The sequence below is a fragment of the Perkinsus marinus genome, assembly GCF_000006405.1.
Source record: "Perkinsus marinus ATCC 50983 genomic scaffold scf_1104296971434, whole genome shotgun sequence".
Classification (NCBI taxonomy): Eukaryota; Perkinsozoa; order Perkinsida; family Perkinsidae; genus Perkinsus; species Perkinsus marinus.
In genome coordinates this window covers 302476-315590 of record NW_003202100.1, presented here as the reverse complement: position 1 = coordinate 315590, position 13115 = coordinate 302476, and the positions used below count along the sequence as shown (strand labels likewise).

At 48.4% G+C, this 13115-nt stretch overlaps 5 protein-coding genes across 5 annotated transcripts; 1 reads left to right on the top strand and 4 right to left on the bottom strand.

Annotated features, from left to right (window-relative positions):
• Nucleotides 1-1527: 1527 nt before the first annotated feature.
• On the bottom strand, nt 1528-3477 carry Pmar_PMAR010971 (hypothetical protein; the record flags this gene model as incomplete). Its single annotated transcript, XM_002766945.1, has 1 exon — nt 1528-3477. The coding sequence occupies one exon, from the start codon at nt 3475-3477 to the stop codon at nt 1528-1530; it is 1950 nt and encodes a 649-aa protein (XP_002766991.1).
• Nucleotides 3478-3917: 440 nt separating this feature from the next.
• On the top strand, nt 3918-4258 carry Pmar_PMAR010970 (hypothetical protein; the record flags this gene model as incomplete). The annotated part of the gene is made up of 2 exons (XM_002766944.1): nt 3918-4075; nt 4120-4258. 2 exons carry the CDS (start codon nt 3918-3920, stop codon nt 4256-4258), a joined length of 297 nt encoding a protein of 98 aa, XP_002766990.1.
• A 1005-nt stretch (nt 4259-5263) lies between these two features.
• Nucleotides 5264-5995, bottom strand: Pmar_PMAR010969 (hypothetical protein; the record flags this gene model as incomplete). The annotated part of the gene is made up of 1 exon (XM_002766943.1): nt 5264-5995. One exon carries the CDS (start codon nt 5993-5995, stop codon nt 5264-5266), a length of 732 nt encoding a protein of 243 aa, XP_002766989.1.
• Nucleotides 5996-9697: 3702 nt separating this feature from the next.
• Pmar_PMAR010968 (hypothetical protein) lies at nt 9698-11658 on the bottom strand (the record flags this gene model as incomplete). The annotated part of the gene is made up of 10 exons (XM_002766942.1): nt 9698-9934; nt 10050-10070; nt 10242-10307; nt 10352-10447; nt 10513-10655; nt 10718-11054; nt 11193-11254; nt 11300-11371; nt 11446-11509; nt 11560-11658. 10 exons carry the CDS (start codon nt 11656-11658, stop codon nt 9698-9700), a joined length of 1197 nt encoding a protein of 398 aa, XP_002766988.1.
• Nucleotides 11659-11859: 201 nt separating this feature from the next.
• Pmar_PMAR010967 (phosphatidylinositol synthase, putative) lies at nt 11860-12861 on the bottom strand. The gene is made up of 6 exons (XM_002766941.1): nt 12759-12861; nt 12600-12702; nt 12419-12549; nt 12272-12360; nt 12066-12223; nt 11860-12017 (listed from the first exon to the last, which is right to left on the bottom strand). Exons 1-6 carry the CDS (start codon nt 12842-12844, stop codon nt 11934-11936), a joined length of 651 nt encoding a protein of 216 aa, XP_002766987.1. The 5' UTR covers nt 12845-12861; the 3' UTR covers nt 11860-11933.
• Nucleotides 12862-13115: the final 254 nt, after the last annotated feature.

The following is a 13115-nucleotide window of genomic DNA, read 5'->3' as shown; positions in this document are numbered from 1 at the left end:
AGACGCTGAAGCTTCGATACCAGACGTCTCTCAAGGTCATCAACACGCATATCTATGTGGTGAGCAAGCTTGGCTCGATCATCCTGAGAACAGCAGTAAATTATTGGGAAGCAAGCGGGTCGAAAAGGGCACGGATAGATGCACTCACTCGGCGCATTTTCCTCATCTCCTCCACAATATCCCCAACAATGAGTTGCCGCTGAGATGCAACTAAGCTCTGTTGCTGGTCATAAAATCTCATTTCTTGTTGCTGCAGCGCTGTGGCCATGAGCTCCTCCATTTGCCGCTTCCCTGAATGCATGTACTCACGATGAACCCGTTATATGTAAGTATGGAGGACAGCGGAGCGAAGCACACCTATGCTTCCTCCATCAGTAGCATTGATGCCACATGAGAATACTTCATGTATGCGGTTCAACTGCAACACCCCTTGCCAGGTTCTCTCTTTATCTGGTAGAGCCGACAGCCTTTCATAGACGATTTTGTAGTCGTTCCAGAACTCCAGCCGGTCCTGCTCATCCCTCCCATCAGCCAACGCGCGGTCTTTCATGCGATTGAGAGCATGAAGACCTTCTACAGCGAAGCCCGTATCACGCAGCCCTCCGAGATAGAACGTCACAGTCTGTGATGCGTCGTCCAGAATCTTCCAAATACGCGCTCGGTCAAGCTCCACCGATTTATCTTCCGAAGAAACCTGAGTAAAACCCGACTCGCACTCAAAAGGGTTATAACGGATAATCACTAACCGCTGGGCTAGTCGTTCCAGGTGACAAAGGGATGCTCCGAAGACTGATGTGCAGCTGAGACGAGGACGTGAGGCTCTGCGACTGACCAGAACCCGTCTCCTGCGAGCCTGGCCCAATGCAGCCTTCAACGGCAATCTGAATAACTTCACTAAAAGTCAAACAGCCGTCCGCTTTTCATTACCTTGCCAGCTGTACTTGTTCCCAGGAGCGGCGTGATGATAGTGCTAGAAGGATGCGGTACTACCGCAGCGGTAGTAGTTGTGAATAGACCATTGAGGCACAGTTCACTACAGTCTGAGTCAACAGTAGTGTGACCTCATGTAATTCGTCGCATTTTCTAGTTCATGTTCTGACGGTTCGACAAGTTGTATTGTGGTTATCATTAAAGTGACTGCTCCTCGATGCCTGCATCTTCCATTAGGTAAGCCTTTGCCCAAGAATGGTACAGTACGCGCCATCTAGAGACCGACAATACGTGTGCAGAGGTAACTTTTTCTACAGAGCGATTTTCAAGCTAAAACTTCGAATATAATCCCCTCTTGTATAGTTATATTGCATGGAACCTGTCCGCAATCGATTTTCGGAAAAAATTTTCATGGCACTTTTTTGCACGTGTCCGACCCCCGATATTGAACCTGCACCCTCCGAAATTAACCCAATCTACAACTATTGATCATCAGGACACACAGTAGGAATCTATACAATGATAGTGTAAATCCTAACAGTACATTACACACAGTATTAAACAGAGAAAATTATGGAAAACCAAAGCTGGCAGCACTCAGCGCAATCTTTGCCTGCTGTACTTGCCAGTTTGTGAGCGATTCTCACCCTCCAATAGTACAGGTGACGCGCCCCGGTGTTTACGCTTCTCTTTTCTCAGCCTTTCAATTTCCTCTAAGCTCTTCCCCTCAACATAATGCCTGAGATATTCGCGGCTTGAACGAAAATACTTTCGGATGAGTGTAATATCCAGGTCAGCAACTTGCGATGCAGCTTCCACGCGCTCAACGAACCCGGCTGATGACCCTGCCCTATTCAAGAGACGAAGATGCTTAGCAATACTTCTATAAGCCGCCTCGATTGGGGCAAGCTCTGGGTGAAACTTCACACCGAAAATAACCACATCCCCCCTCGCAGTTGCCTCCTCCTCCAGCAATGTCTTCTGTGACTTGAAGTCCTCGCATTCTCCTAGTAAACTGACAAGGTCCCCATGGCGCTTCCCTCTCACGGCATTGTTGCCGAACCTCTCTAAAGCAACTTGTCGTAATCCTTTCGCTTCACCAGGATGCGTGGGATGATCTTCGGGGAATACCATGCTCTGCGTGACTCTCTTTCCCTTCTTCATGAACCAGCCATCTCTCATCTTCGGTTGCTGGCCTCCAGGTTTCACGTTCATCATCCTTACATTCAATCCATCTCCCGGATACTTACAGTGAATAGGGCTGCGATCAGTCATGAATACGCAGTGATATCTCCCATTCGAGAGAGACTTGATGGCTTCACTACATTCTTGGAAGTCTACTAGACACCTATCGCTATTGTAGTACCCATCCGAAGATACATCCAACACCGATCCTGCACGCTCCCCAGGTACATCTTCATCGTCGTCGCTATATTTGATGAAACCGTATATCTCAGAGAGGAAGTCCGATGTCATAACAGTCCTACCCATTGACTTGGTGGGCAGAGCCACAAATGAACCATCGGACCAGTATCTGCGTTGGACATCATTGCTATGGTGTATCTTCTCATCTTGAGACACAAGGATATGGGTCGCATCCGGATTGGGCTTAACGTCGAGGATCTCATCATCAATGGTCAACAGTGATGGGTAAACCTCATCCAAGGCATGGGCAAACCTCTGTCGGTCCGCTACTACATCAGATCGCTCATGTCCATCAACGTACAGAGTCTTTTTGAGAGTGAAGATTTTGAAGTCTAAATAATGCAGCCATCTTCCGACGCTTCTTTCGGAATAGCAATCATCGCCTTCGAGACCCAACTCCGTGTTAACCCACTGTGCGACAGTCTTTACCGTCAAATTAGGCGTCCCCTGTTTCCCCAATGACTCGGACTTCACGTATGCTTTGAGCTTCCTACGAAAGTCAGCAAAAGCCTCGTCATACATTGGAGAAAAGGTCTTACTGTGCCTTCCCCTCTTACTCTGAGAGAGCTCCATATTAATCTCATACTCTCGAATCCAAGCAGCTACACTCCCCGGCGAAAGACCCATCAAAGCAGCAACTTCTGAACCCGCTAGATATTTCGCTATCGAGCCTGGCTGTGTGACATAGGCTTGCTTTAAAACGAAGTAAACTGCCAACCTCTCCTTCATATCCCATGAAATATCATCCAATGGATTGTCAACCAGCAACTGCTCCTTCATTCGGGCTGTCTTCTCTCTCCAAGCGGCATTTCGCGCTTCTCGGATCTCCAGCTCTCGCTTACTTGGCCTGCGCGCTCCCTTACGCTGTACTAGTTTTGATACACGCTTCTTGACTGGCCCAGATCTCTTCCCAACATGTCCAACATTGCGAAGCTGACTCCCACTCAACGGATTTAGCCTCGTGTGATAGCCGTGCCTTGCTGTAGAGACAGAGCACTCGGATGAGGCTGCTGCTGTCTTAGTGGCTAGCCTCTCAGAGGTTCGCTTACATCGGCTCCTGGCCGCCTTAGCCCGGCTCCTCTGATAACGGCTGAGATCCTCTCCAGCGCTAGAGGCACTCATGATGCTGCTAGAATTGACCGTGGTACATGTATCCGCCGATTGCGTGGATGATTGGGTGAACTCAATCTCTTCGCTCATTTTTGCCGTCTTCTTGAAGAACAAGCCGTGTTATCGACACTCTGGTCAACGCTAGTGATTAGGGACAGATGGATTACCTCATTGTGTTATGCATTAAATTAATTTCGGAGGGTGCAGGTTCAATATCGGGGGTCGGACACGTGCAAAAAAGTGCCATGAAAATTTTTCCCGAAAATCGATTGCGGACAGGTTCCATGCAATATAACTATACAAGAGGGGATTATATTCGAAGTTTTAGCTTGAAAATCGCTCTGTAGAAAAAGTTACCTCTGCACACGTATTGTCGGTCTCTAGATGGCGCGTACTGTACATGTAAGCATTATCGACATTCCTACCGATGGCTCCGATTCCCTTGCTGTGGGATGGCATACCCCTGCGATCAGTGCCATGATGCGGCCTGGCCCGACCATCATGCCGTGTGGGCTAAGCGTATGCTGTGTGAATGGTGCGCTACCGAACAGAACTTCGGGCCAGGACCATGCAGGAAGTGTGGAAGACCACTGAACAAGATACGCACTAGGTGAGGGGGAAGCATTAGTTGGTTGATGATGGTTTACTGATCAGTCATTGGGAAGGCGGTGAGGGATGCCGAAATACGAGCTCTATGAGTAAGAATGATAAGAAGAAGTACGCGGGGAAGAACAAGACTGTCAGTCGGAAGGCGGCAGCCGCTATAATGGCCGGCGGGAAGAAGAAGAAGTAACATCATATTCATTGAGGGATTACAATTGTCATCATATTGACTGGTTTCTACGAAATCAATTTGTGCTGACTTGCCAGTTGTAATGCTATACCCACGGTAAGTGGGGGTCATCGTCGAGCCGAAGAGGAGACCACAACTAGAAGTAGTTAATACAACGATGATCATCTCCAACCACTTAACCTTCTGGAGCCGATGGCTGACTAAACAGCATCCTTCCCCTCCCGACAATGGCTGTTGAACATCCCTTCCGGTCAGACGACAACAGGCGTCATCTGGGCTACGTAACTCATCAAATGCGCACTGTTGCGAGAGTGTGGTTTTGACTAGCGCAGTTCTTATAATAGAGCCGTGTGTGGTACACACTGTGTACTACGGTAGTAGTGCTCACTGTACACAGTGTACAACATATAAGTTCTATACGAGGAATAATCTCCTCAAATTTCGGCGACCTCAGACAGAGTATTCTCCATAGGCCCCGTCTACAATCGCGAACGATCTTAATGCTCTGAGTTTGACAAGAAGACCGCCTTAAACCTGCAGTCTCAGACGAAGGAATTGTTGAGAGCAAGTCTTAGGGTCGGTGCCCAGCTTCAGCAGATGTGATCTGCGCTCGTATCATCACTCGAAACATTTTAGGCCGGTTCGAGAACCTCATTCGAATCGGAGTTTCCCACGAACTTGGAACTTAGGAAGCACTCGAGAAGGTCATCGCAGATGTCTTCCACTCAACATAAGATCAGAATTAGTCGCCTGAGTCGGCTCGACAGAGAACGTTGTAGCTACCTAAGGTAGCCTACCTTCATGTAACTTGACTAGTCAGAGCTCTACAGCACGAACGGGAACTGGATTTCAATTCAACACACAGCCGCTATGGTCGATAAACTGTTATCCGAAAAAAGACCAAAGATGACCAAACCGAGTTAGCAGGTCGAGTCGACTCAGTCGATCCGCCAAGAGAACTCGTGAAACAGGATGAAGTCTAGTTCTCTGCCATGCGTTCTGAACTCATGGCTCAATCTTGAACTCCTTATGAATAACGTCGATAGAAGGTTCCCAATTGACGAGTGGATGTAACCAAATATGGAGCTGACCTTCCCCGATGAGTTCCCAAGTGGAAATATTGTGGTCTTTGGTATTCATCGTGAGGTCAAAGGCGATCGAGATGCCTTGATTATTTGAATCCCCAGTGGTCTCCTTGAAAAGGGCCTCCATCCCGAAGTCGGAGTTGGGCCCGACATGAGCCGTGGCGACTTTAGAGATAGGCAAGTTGATTGCATCGTTACCGAGAACATCGCCTTCGACAGTCGCTTTTATCCCGATGTCAGCCGTCCATGTATCAGTTTTCGCGTCGTACTTGCCTCTGCCGTCCCCCACAGTATTAGCCTCTATAGTGACAGAACCGGCGACTGCCCCGCTAAGCCCCTCCTTCTTCACCACCTCAGCGCTGCCCCCACCCGTGATGTTGAGACCAGCCGATTTCACAGCATGAGTTGCCAACTCAACGTGGAAGTGTACCGACTTGGTGGGATCATTGATGTCAAAGAGATAAATTGTCATATTCACCGTGAACATCCCCGCAAAGCCTATAGTGCCCGTGGCACAGAAAGGCTCAGTAGCAGGCTTGTGAGCACCGGTACAACCTGTTGGGTAGGAGACCGGCGAACCTGCTGCTCGCCTCAGCTTGATCGAGCTTTCGACGAAAGGTGCCAAGCCACAAATGAATATAAGGAGCATCATTCTCATCATGGAAGTATTGGATACACTCTTGGAATGTCAACCGCAATTGTGTATGCGTCAAACTGCTAGTGTGGCGCCCCATTTGCACGCATTGCGTGCCACGCAATAACGGAGATGAGAGCTTTGTGATTCTTAGTTAGAGCCAGAAGACTTTCCGAGGGTGGAGGAGGCATAGTGGAGACGGGACGATGCAATGATGGTGGAGCGAGCGAAGCGAGCGGAGTTTACATTTCAGTTCGCGGTTGTTCGTCTGCGTGCGTGTGTGTGTTCTTCCGTCCGCTTGTGCGTGAGCACAAATTCTGCTACAAGTAGAGCGACCTCGACGAATCACATTAAAAATGTGGAGATTGGACAGCTCGGAGTTGTCAGACCAAGATATTCTTGCTGCTAAAAGAGTAAGAAAAGGACCTATCCCCCAAAGGATGCTTTCGTGAGGCTCTCACGGTGAGGGGGAATGTTAGTCGTTGGTCTACAAGATTATTCCACAGCCCGTTGGACAGGAGATCGGCGAAATGCCCGACTCTGTAACATCCCTCGAGGGGAGGGATAATACGGTCAAGGGCTCCCCCGTAGCCCAGCATCCATGTGTTGCAGGCTCCACTCACGAGCAACAGTTACTTTGAGTTTGCTCGAGTCCAAGAAGACAGTGCAGCTTAGCTAGATTAGAGAACGGTTGGCGGCGCAAACTTGGCGCTGTTAGAGCCTCACGACTCTGAGTTAGAGCCAGAAGACTTCCTGAGGATAGGGGAGACTCAGAAACTAACAATTACGCAAACCATATGATAATCACGCTATTCACGCTAATAGCTATTCAACTCACAAGCGAGCAATCAGCTTGATCGTTGAGCACGCATGCGCATAGTATATTGCGTGTTGGCAACGTGGTATCGCAGACTAGGGATGAGAGACGAGTACGTCGTCTGAGACTCTCAGACGACGTACTCGTAGAACGCAAGAAACGATCAGCTGCTGACGAGGGTGTATACCACTGAGATGGTGGAACCGACTGTTTGTAGCTATGCCAGCTACTTATGAGATAGCAAGATTAAGTGTCCGGTCAGCAACACGTGCCTCAACATAGAGGGCCTGTTTCATAGGAGGAAATTGCATCTTTAACTCAAATAGCGCCTTAAGTATACAGTACGCGCCATATGACGTTTCACAGATGGTTTGGGCTTGTCCTTACAGTCAGCAGCACGCTTCTGAGCTCTTGTTAGGGGCTGGTTTCTTGTGTTGTAGCCGTGACCGTGTTGTCCTTCCGGCTCCGTCTTCTTGCCAGATCCTCCAGAGGCTTCAGGTTGAGTCTTCAACGTCCGAGATTTCACCTTACGCAATTTAGTCGAACCGATAGCGCGTCTGTGGTGGGTAGTCAGGTCATCCTCTGCATTAGAAGCTGCTCCGCCAGCAGAGGTGGTGGAGCTCTGGCTAGGCCCGATCTCTCCGGGACTTGGCAACTGCTCTAAGATGGCCGTTCGATGGAATCGGATTCAGCTGTCAAATTGAACTGTAACCGTAGCTAGGTGTGGAGGGCTGGGGTGATTCAATAAGCGTCCCCAGGATGCTAGGAGCGCACCAAATGAGAATGCGCTAGGGTCAGGGAGGTAAAAATGACCAAAATAGTTTTTTGTCGAGTTTAAAGTGCGCGGCTTGGATTAATAGGTAATCAAGCATGGGGAGCTCAATGGTGAAGAAATTAGGTCAAAATTCGTCAAAATGAAAGAAAAAAGTGCCCGCCCAGTTCGCGCGTTTCTAGATGGCGCGTGTTATGGGATTCTGCGCACATCAATGTGCTTGCGTGCTTCCTGAGATCTATAGCGAATGATGATGGTAGTTCGCCCAGGAAGGCACGTTACCCTTCCCTCTCCCCTTGAGTCTTTCCCCTAAGTCTCCGTAGCTCAGCTATCTCTACAAGCTCATCAGTACTTGTGTTATCCAGTCCGTGGGCTTTACTATCACATCACACCCTTCCGATAAATCTACTCAAACCCGTTACACGCGTACTGTACCTCAAGTACTTGGAGTATTCTATTTCACTACCTTAGTAAACACGTTAAGGCGCCTTAAGTTTAGGAATACTCAAGTCGCCTCAAGTTTCTGTGCATATACTCAAGTATTTACGAGAAGCATTTCACAACATGCGTACTTAAGGGGAAACTTAAGTTATACTATACCTTGAGTAACTCTTCAAGTTGGTCCTAAATTTAAGGCGCTTTAACCCGCATATAACGAAGCACGTGTGCATTCTGTGACATCATTCCGCAACAAGTGTCGGGTCGGGAATAGACCTGGGAAGAGGAGAATCATCAACAACGTTCACTGGTACCAATGTACATTTGTTAGATTAGTTTGCCATAGCCATACAGCAGTTGGCATAGTTTGTTACATGGTTAATTTGGTCGTGCCGAGTCAACACTGCCGACCAAGCTGAGGCACGACTGCCTTCCTTTCTCGTGTCCCTACGGCGCAGGATCTGCGTGCAATCAACCACTCGGAGGAATCAATCTCAGCACATAGTGTTTGAGATGCCCGGGCACGCTAAAATATTTCCGGAATGGAAAATTCCCGGGAAATTTCCGGAAATTTCCCCTGAAATATAATCAAGCCAAAAAATTTCGTTCGCCCTATCGGGCGAGCGCGCTAGTATTGGGGGTTGTTGCACTGCCAGTTCAATGCCAATTCCACAGCATAATGGAGATTGTTTACAGAAGAACCAAGAGTATTGCGTAAATGGCATGTACCGATGGTTCAGAATCGTAATCCATAAAACTTGATATGATCGTAGTGTTCTAACGGAGTGTTTCTCGACAGCGTATGATGTTGCCCAAAATGATCACCGGACGATCAGGGCGTCGTGGTAGAGGCTCTGGAAGGGGTCATTCGGACTGTCGAGGATACTATTACCTTATGAAGAAGTCAGTCGAAGATGGCAAGACAACCAGTGTCCATCGTTGTATACTTTGCGTGGAGGAGGGGTCGGAAAAGCCTCAAGATTATGCAATAGACAATCCCACGAGATTCCACGATCACATACTGAAATCCCACCCGCATGCTCTGCAAGGTTTCAGCGCCACTGATCGTGTCGCTTCCGATACCGACACAGTGCCTGACATTCCCACTCCCGCCAACCCTCCAGCGCGAGCCTTTGGTCGCAGACGAATCTCCGTCAGTACAGCGTTCAGGGGAGATGGTAATACTCCTATGGCGCAGCATTTTGCGCCTGTGCCATCCAAGGAAAGGGTGTTGAAGTATCGAGATGAGTTGGCTATCACAGTCATCTATAACGATTGGGAAATTGGTGGTGTTGTCAATGACGTGTTCGTAAAATGCCAAGAGACTCTAAGGCCAGGCATCACGGATGCGATTTTACGAAAAAGTAGTATTTTTCCAGTGTTTTTCCATCCCGCAAACGGAGTGGAAATTTTTCGGAAAATTTCCGTGCCCGGAAATTTCCAAATGCCCGTGCGAACACTATGTCTCAGCATAAGTGGAATAGATCTCCGAATTTTCAAGTCTAAAAACTGTACGCTTGCATCTCGGAACGGATGAGCCCGCCGATTGAATCCCTGTGTCACTGGTCAAACTAGTCTGGCTCGAATTCAGACAGGTTAACTGGTGAATTGAGCCCAACAAATTGTTGGCAACAATCATCACTGCTTTAACACAGCACTCAAGACTAGAGGAAACAGCGAATTAGAAACATCTTCATTCGACAACCTTCAGAACACTGGCCGGCACAAAGCCAGTACCGCCTCTATCACCCTGCAAACGGACACGAACCCACCCTTGCGTGTCGACCTCGGGGGACAAAACATGGACAATATCTCGGATGCCCACTGAGAGCTCATGTGCAGCAATCTTTCTAAAGTTCCGGCAAACTTCAGCACGGATGCCTTCGATACCAGTGGCAGGCAGACCACTCAATTGTGGATCACTTGTAACCTGACATTGCAAAGAAACACCAAATATTTTGGTTCGCCACGATCATGTCAGTGGCACCCGATGATGCGCCAGGCGAAAAGAGTAGAATGGCATACCCAGACTGTGTCACTATTACCTCATTGAGACTTTGTGAGGCCTGTGAAGAAGATGAGCGACTACTGCGTGATGGGATCGCGCTGCCCCTTGTCACGGGTCGAGACTGACCAAGAAGGGACGCCAATGAGTGCTGTAGAACGTATACGAAGAACCGACAAGATACTCACAGTACTCCACAATTCAGCTTAAACGTAGTAGTAATGTATCTTACTTGAGGCAGCTGCCCTTTGGTTTCCGTCGGATGTTGGAAATCAAGTGTATCCTCCGCCGTGTACATCTGTGATTGAACCTTCGTTCATCAACTGAAGAAGCAATACTCACCCCAGTAGCCGGCAGACGCTGAAGCTTCGACACCAGACGTCTCTCAAGGTCATCAACACGCATATCTATGTGGTGAGCAAGCTTGGCTCGATCATCCTGAGAACAGCAGTAAATTATTGGGAAGCAAGCGGGTCAAAGAGGACACGGAGAGATGCACTCACTCGGCGCATTTTCCTCATCTCCTCCACAATATCCCCAACAATGAGTTGCCGCTGAGTTGCAACTAAGCTCTGTTGCTGGTCATAAAATCTCATCTCTTGTAGCTGCAGCGCTGTGGCCATGAGCTCCTCCATTTGCCGCTTCCCTGAATGCATGCACGATGAACCCGTTATATAAAAGTATGGAGGACAGCAGAGCGAAGCACACCTATGATTCCTCCATCAGTAGCATTGATGCCACATGAGAATACTTCATGTATGCGGTTCAACTGCAACACCCCTTGCCAGGTTCTCTCTTTATCTGGTAGAGCCGACAGCCTTTCATAGACGATTTTGTAGTCGTTCCAGAACTCCAGCCGGTCCTGCTCATCCCTCCCATCAGCCAACGCGCGGTCTTTCATGCGATTGAGAGCATGAAGACCTTCTACAGCGAAGCCCGTATCATGCAGCCCTCCGAGATAGAACGTCACAGTCTGTGATGCGTCGTCCAGAATCTTCCAAATACGCGCTCGGTCAAGCTCCACCGATTTATCTTCCGAAGACACCTGAGTAAAACCCGACTCGCACTCAAAAGGGTTAAAACGGATAATCACTAACCGCTAGACTAGTCGTTCCAGGTGACAAAGGGATGCTCCGAAGACTGATGTGCAGCTGAGACGAGGACGTGAGGCTCTGCGACTGACCAGAACCAGTCTCCTGTGAGCCTGGCCCAATGCAGCCTTCACCAGCAACCTAAGCAGCTTCTCTAAACATCAAACATAACCGATTCCCATTACCTTGCCACCTGTACTTGTTCCCTCGAGCGGTGTGATAATAGTCATGCCTTCCGTCGCCAATGAGGACGGCTCTTCCTCTCGACCAACTAAGGAGATCAAATAATACGACCAACACTATCACCCCAACTCGAGTGGCTCAAGAATACGACCACGAACTTACCAAAGCACTTTTCATTGAGTTCTCCACCTTTAACGACTAGAGGCTGGGAAGAGCCGCCGTCCACCTGATCAAGGATGACGACTTCACATCCCTCTAAGTGGACTTCAGTTTTACCCCTATGACCATCTGCTTCTTCTCGTTAGCTACAGTGGTACTATTCTCAAGCCTATCAGAAGTGAGGACATCGTCGAGATCCAAAAGAGTAGCACTCATGAGGATAAAACCTCTGAAGTTTAGCAAACACGACATACACTACCTAGGGACTTCTCAAATCCCACGTCCAACCACACGAGCATTCACCCCGTCGATTACAAGAGACCCGAACTAACTTGCTACTATTATCGCGAGAAATATTCAAGTTTACATTCTCCATTAGGCTTGCGGCGTCGCATACTCAAAAATATGGGGGATTGAGAGAAAAGCTGAATAGAACACTGCGAGTGTATTGATACATAGGGTATTATGAACTGAAGGATGGTACTCTCCTTCTACTCAACTTTCTCGCCACGATTGGCTTCATCGATCTTAACAATCTCGTGACCAGCATCAAACAATTGGATGACATTGATGACCTAATAGGGTGACACTTCTCTCACAACGACGGTATGCACAACTATTACCTGCTTGAGTAACGCAATGGGGAAGAATGCTACAGCAGCATAGAAGACCGCTTGCTGCATCCACACCGGGGCTGCGGCAGTAGGCATAGTAGCGAAGTGGTACAGATACATCAATACCAATACAGCCTCTTGAGCGAAGCAGAGCGAGAAGAGCATCACTGAAGGAATACGTATAAGGAGGCACGTATATTTACGTGACTCGTTACCTCTGCTGCCGTAGTATTTCTGCAACAACCAAGGCCTGTTGGGTGCAATGTATTTATGACTACCATTCTTAGCGAGCACGCTAGAGTACCTATAGAAGAGCCCAAATCTCATAGTAAGGGAGACGAACGACTGAAGGAAGTCGTTACATCTGAGTCCAATGAGAAGCATAATCGACAACGGCGAACATGACCAGGGGAAGGTATAGAGCCGGGTAGAAGTGACTCAGAATGAGCGCCAGGATGTTGGAGGAAATCCTATCAGTTACCATGTCTAGTACCTACGCTTTTCCACTCGAGTGAAAGCAAGAATAGCAGTCTAATGCATTACAGCTCCGAACATGCTGCACTCGTTGAACCGTCTGGCAGCAGCACCATCGAAAGCGTCCAACATCTGCGACCAGAAGTAGCAGAAAACGAACGCCTTCCAGTTACTGAGTGAGAACCGACAATTAACCAAAGCTCAATCTCAGCAGACAGGAGATATTACTCGAATGCCACATAGAAGCTGATGAGCATTAGGGCCACTCTAGTGTAGCCGATAAGGTTCGGAACGAAGAGATAAACAGAAACCATATTCGGAAAGGAATACTGCGGTGATACTAATGAACTGCAGAAGGAGCCAGCATGAAAAATGATCGTAGTTCGGTGAAGTAGTGCCGCAAGGCAGAATGATGTCCTTAGCATGCTTTGACGTATTAGAGCCATTGAGGAGCCAGACGAAATTCCACAAGGGCTGCGCTGTGGTAGTGCAGAAGTTGTGCTAGCTTCCATGAGAGAGGGTTGTTGCTCTATCATATTATTATCTACGATAATTTGTCGCTAGGCCTAAAACGAATATCGAAAG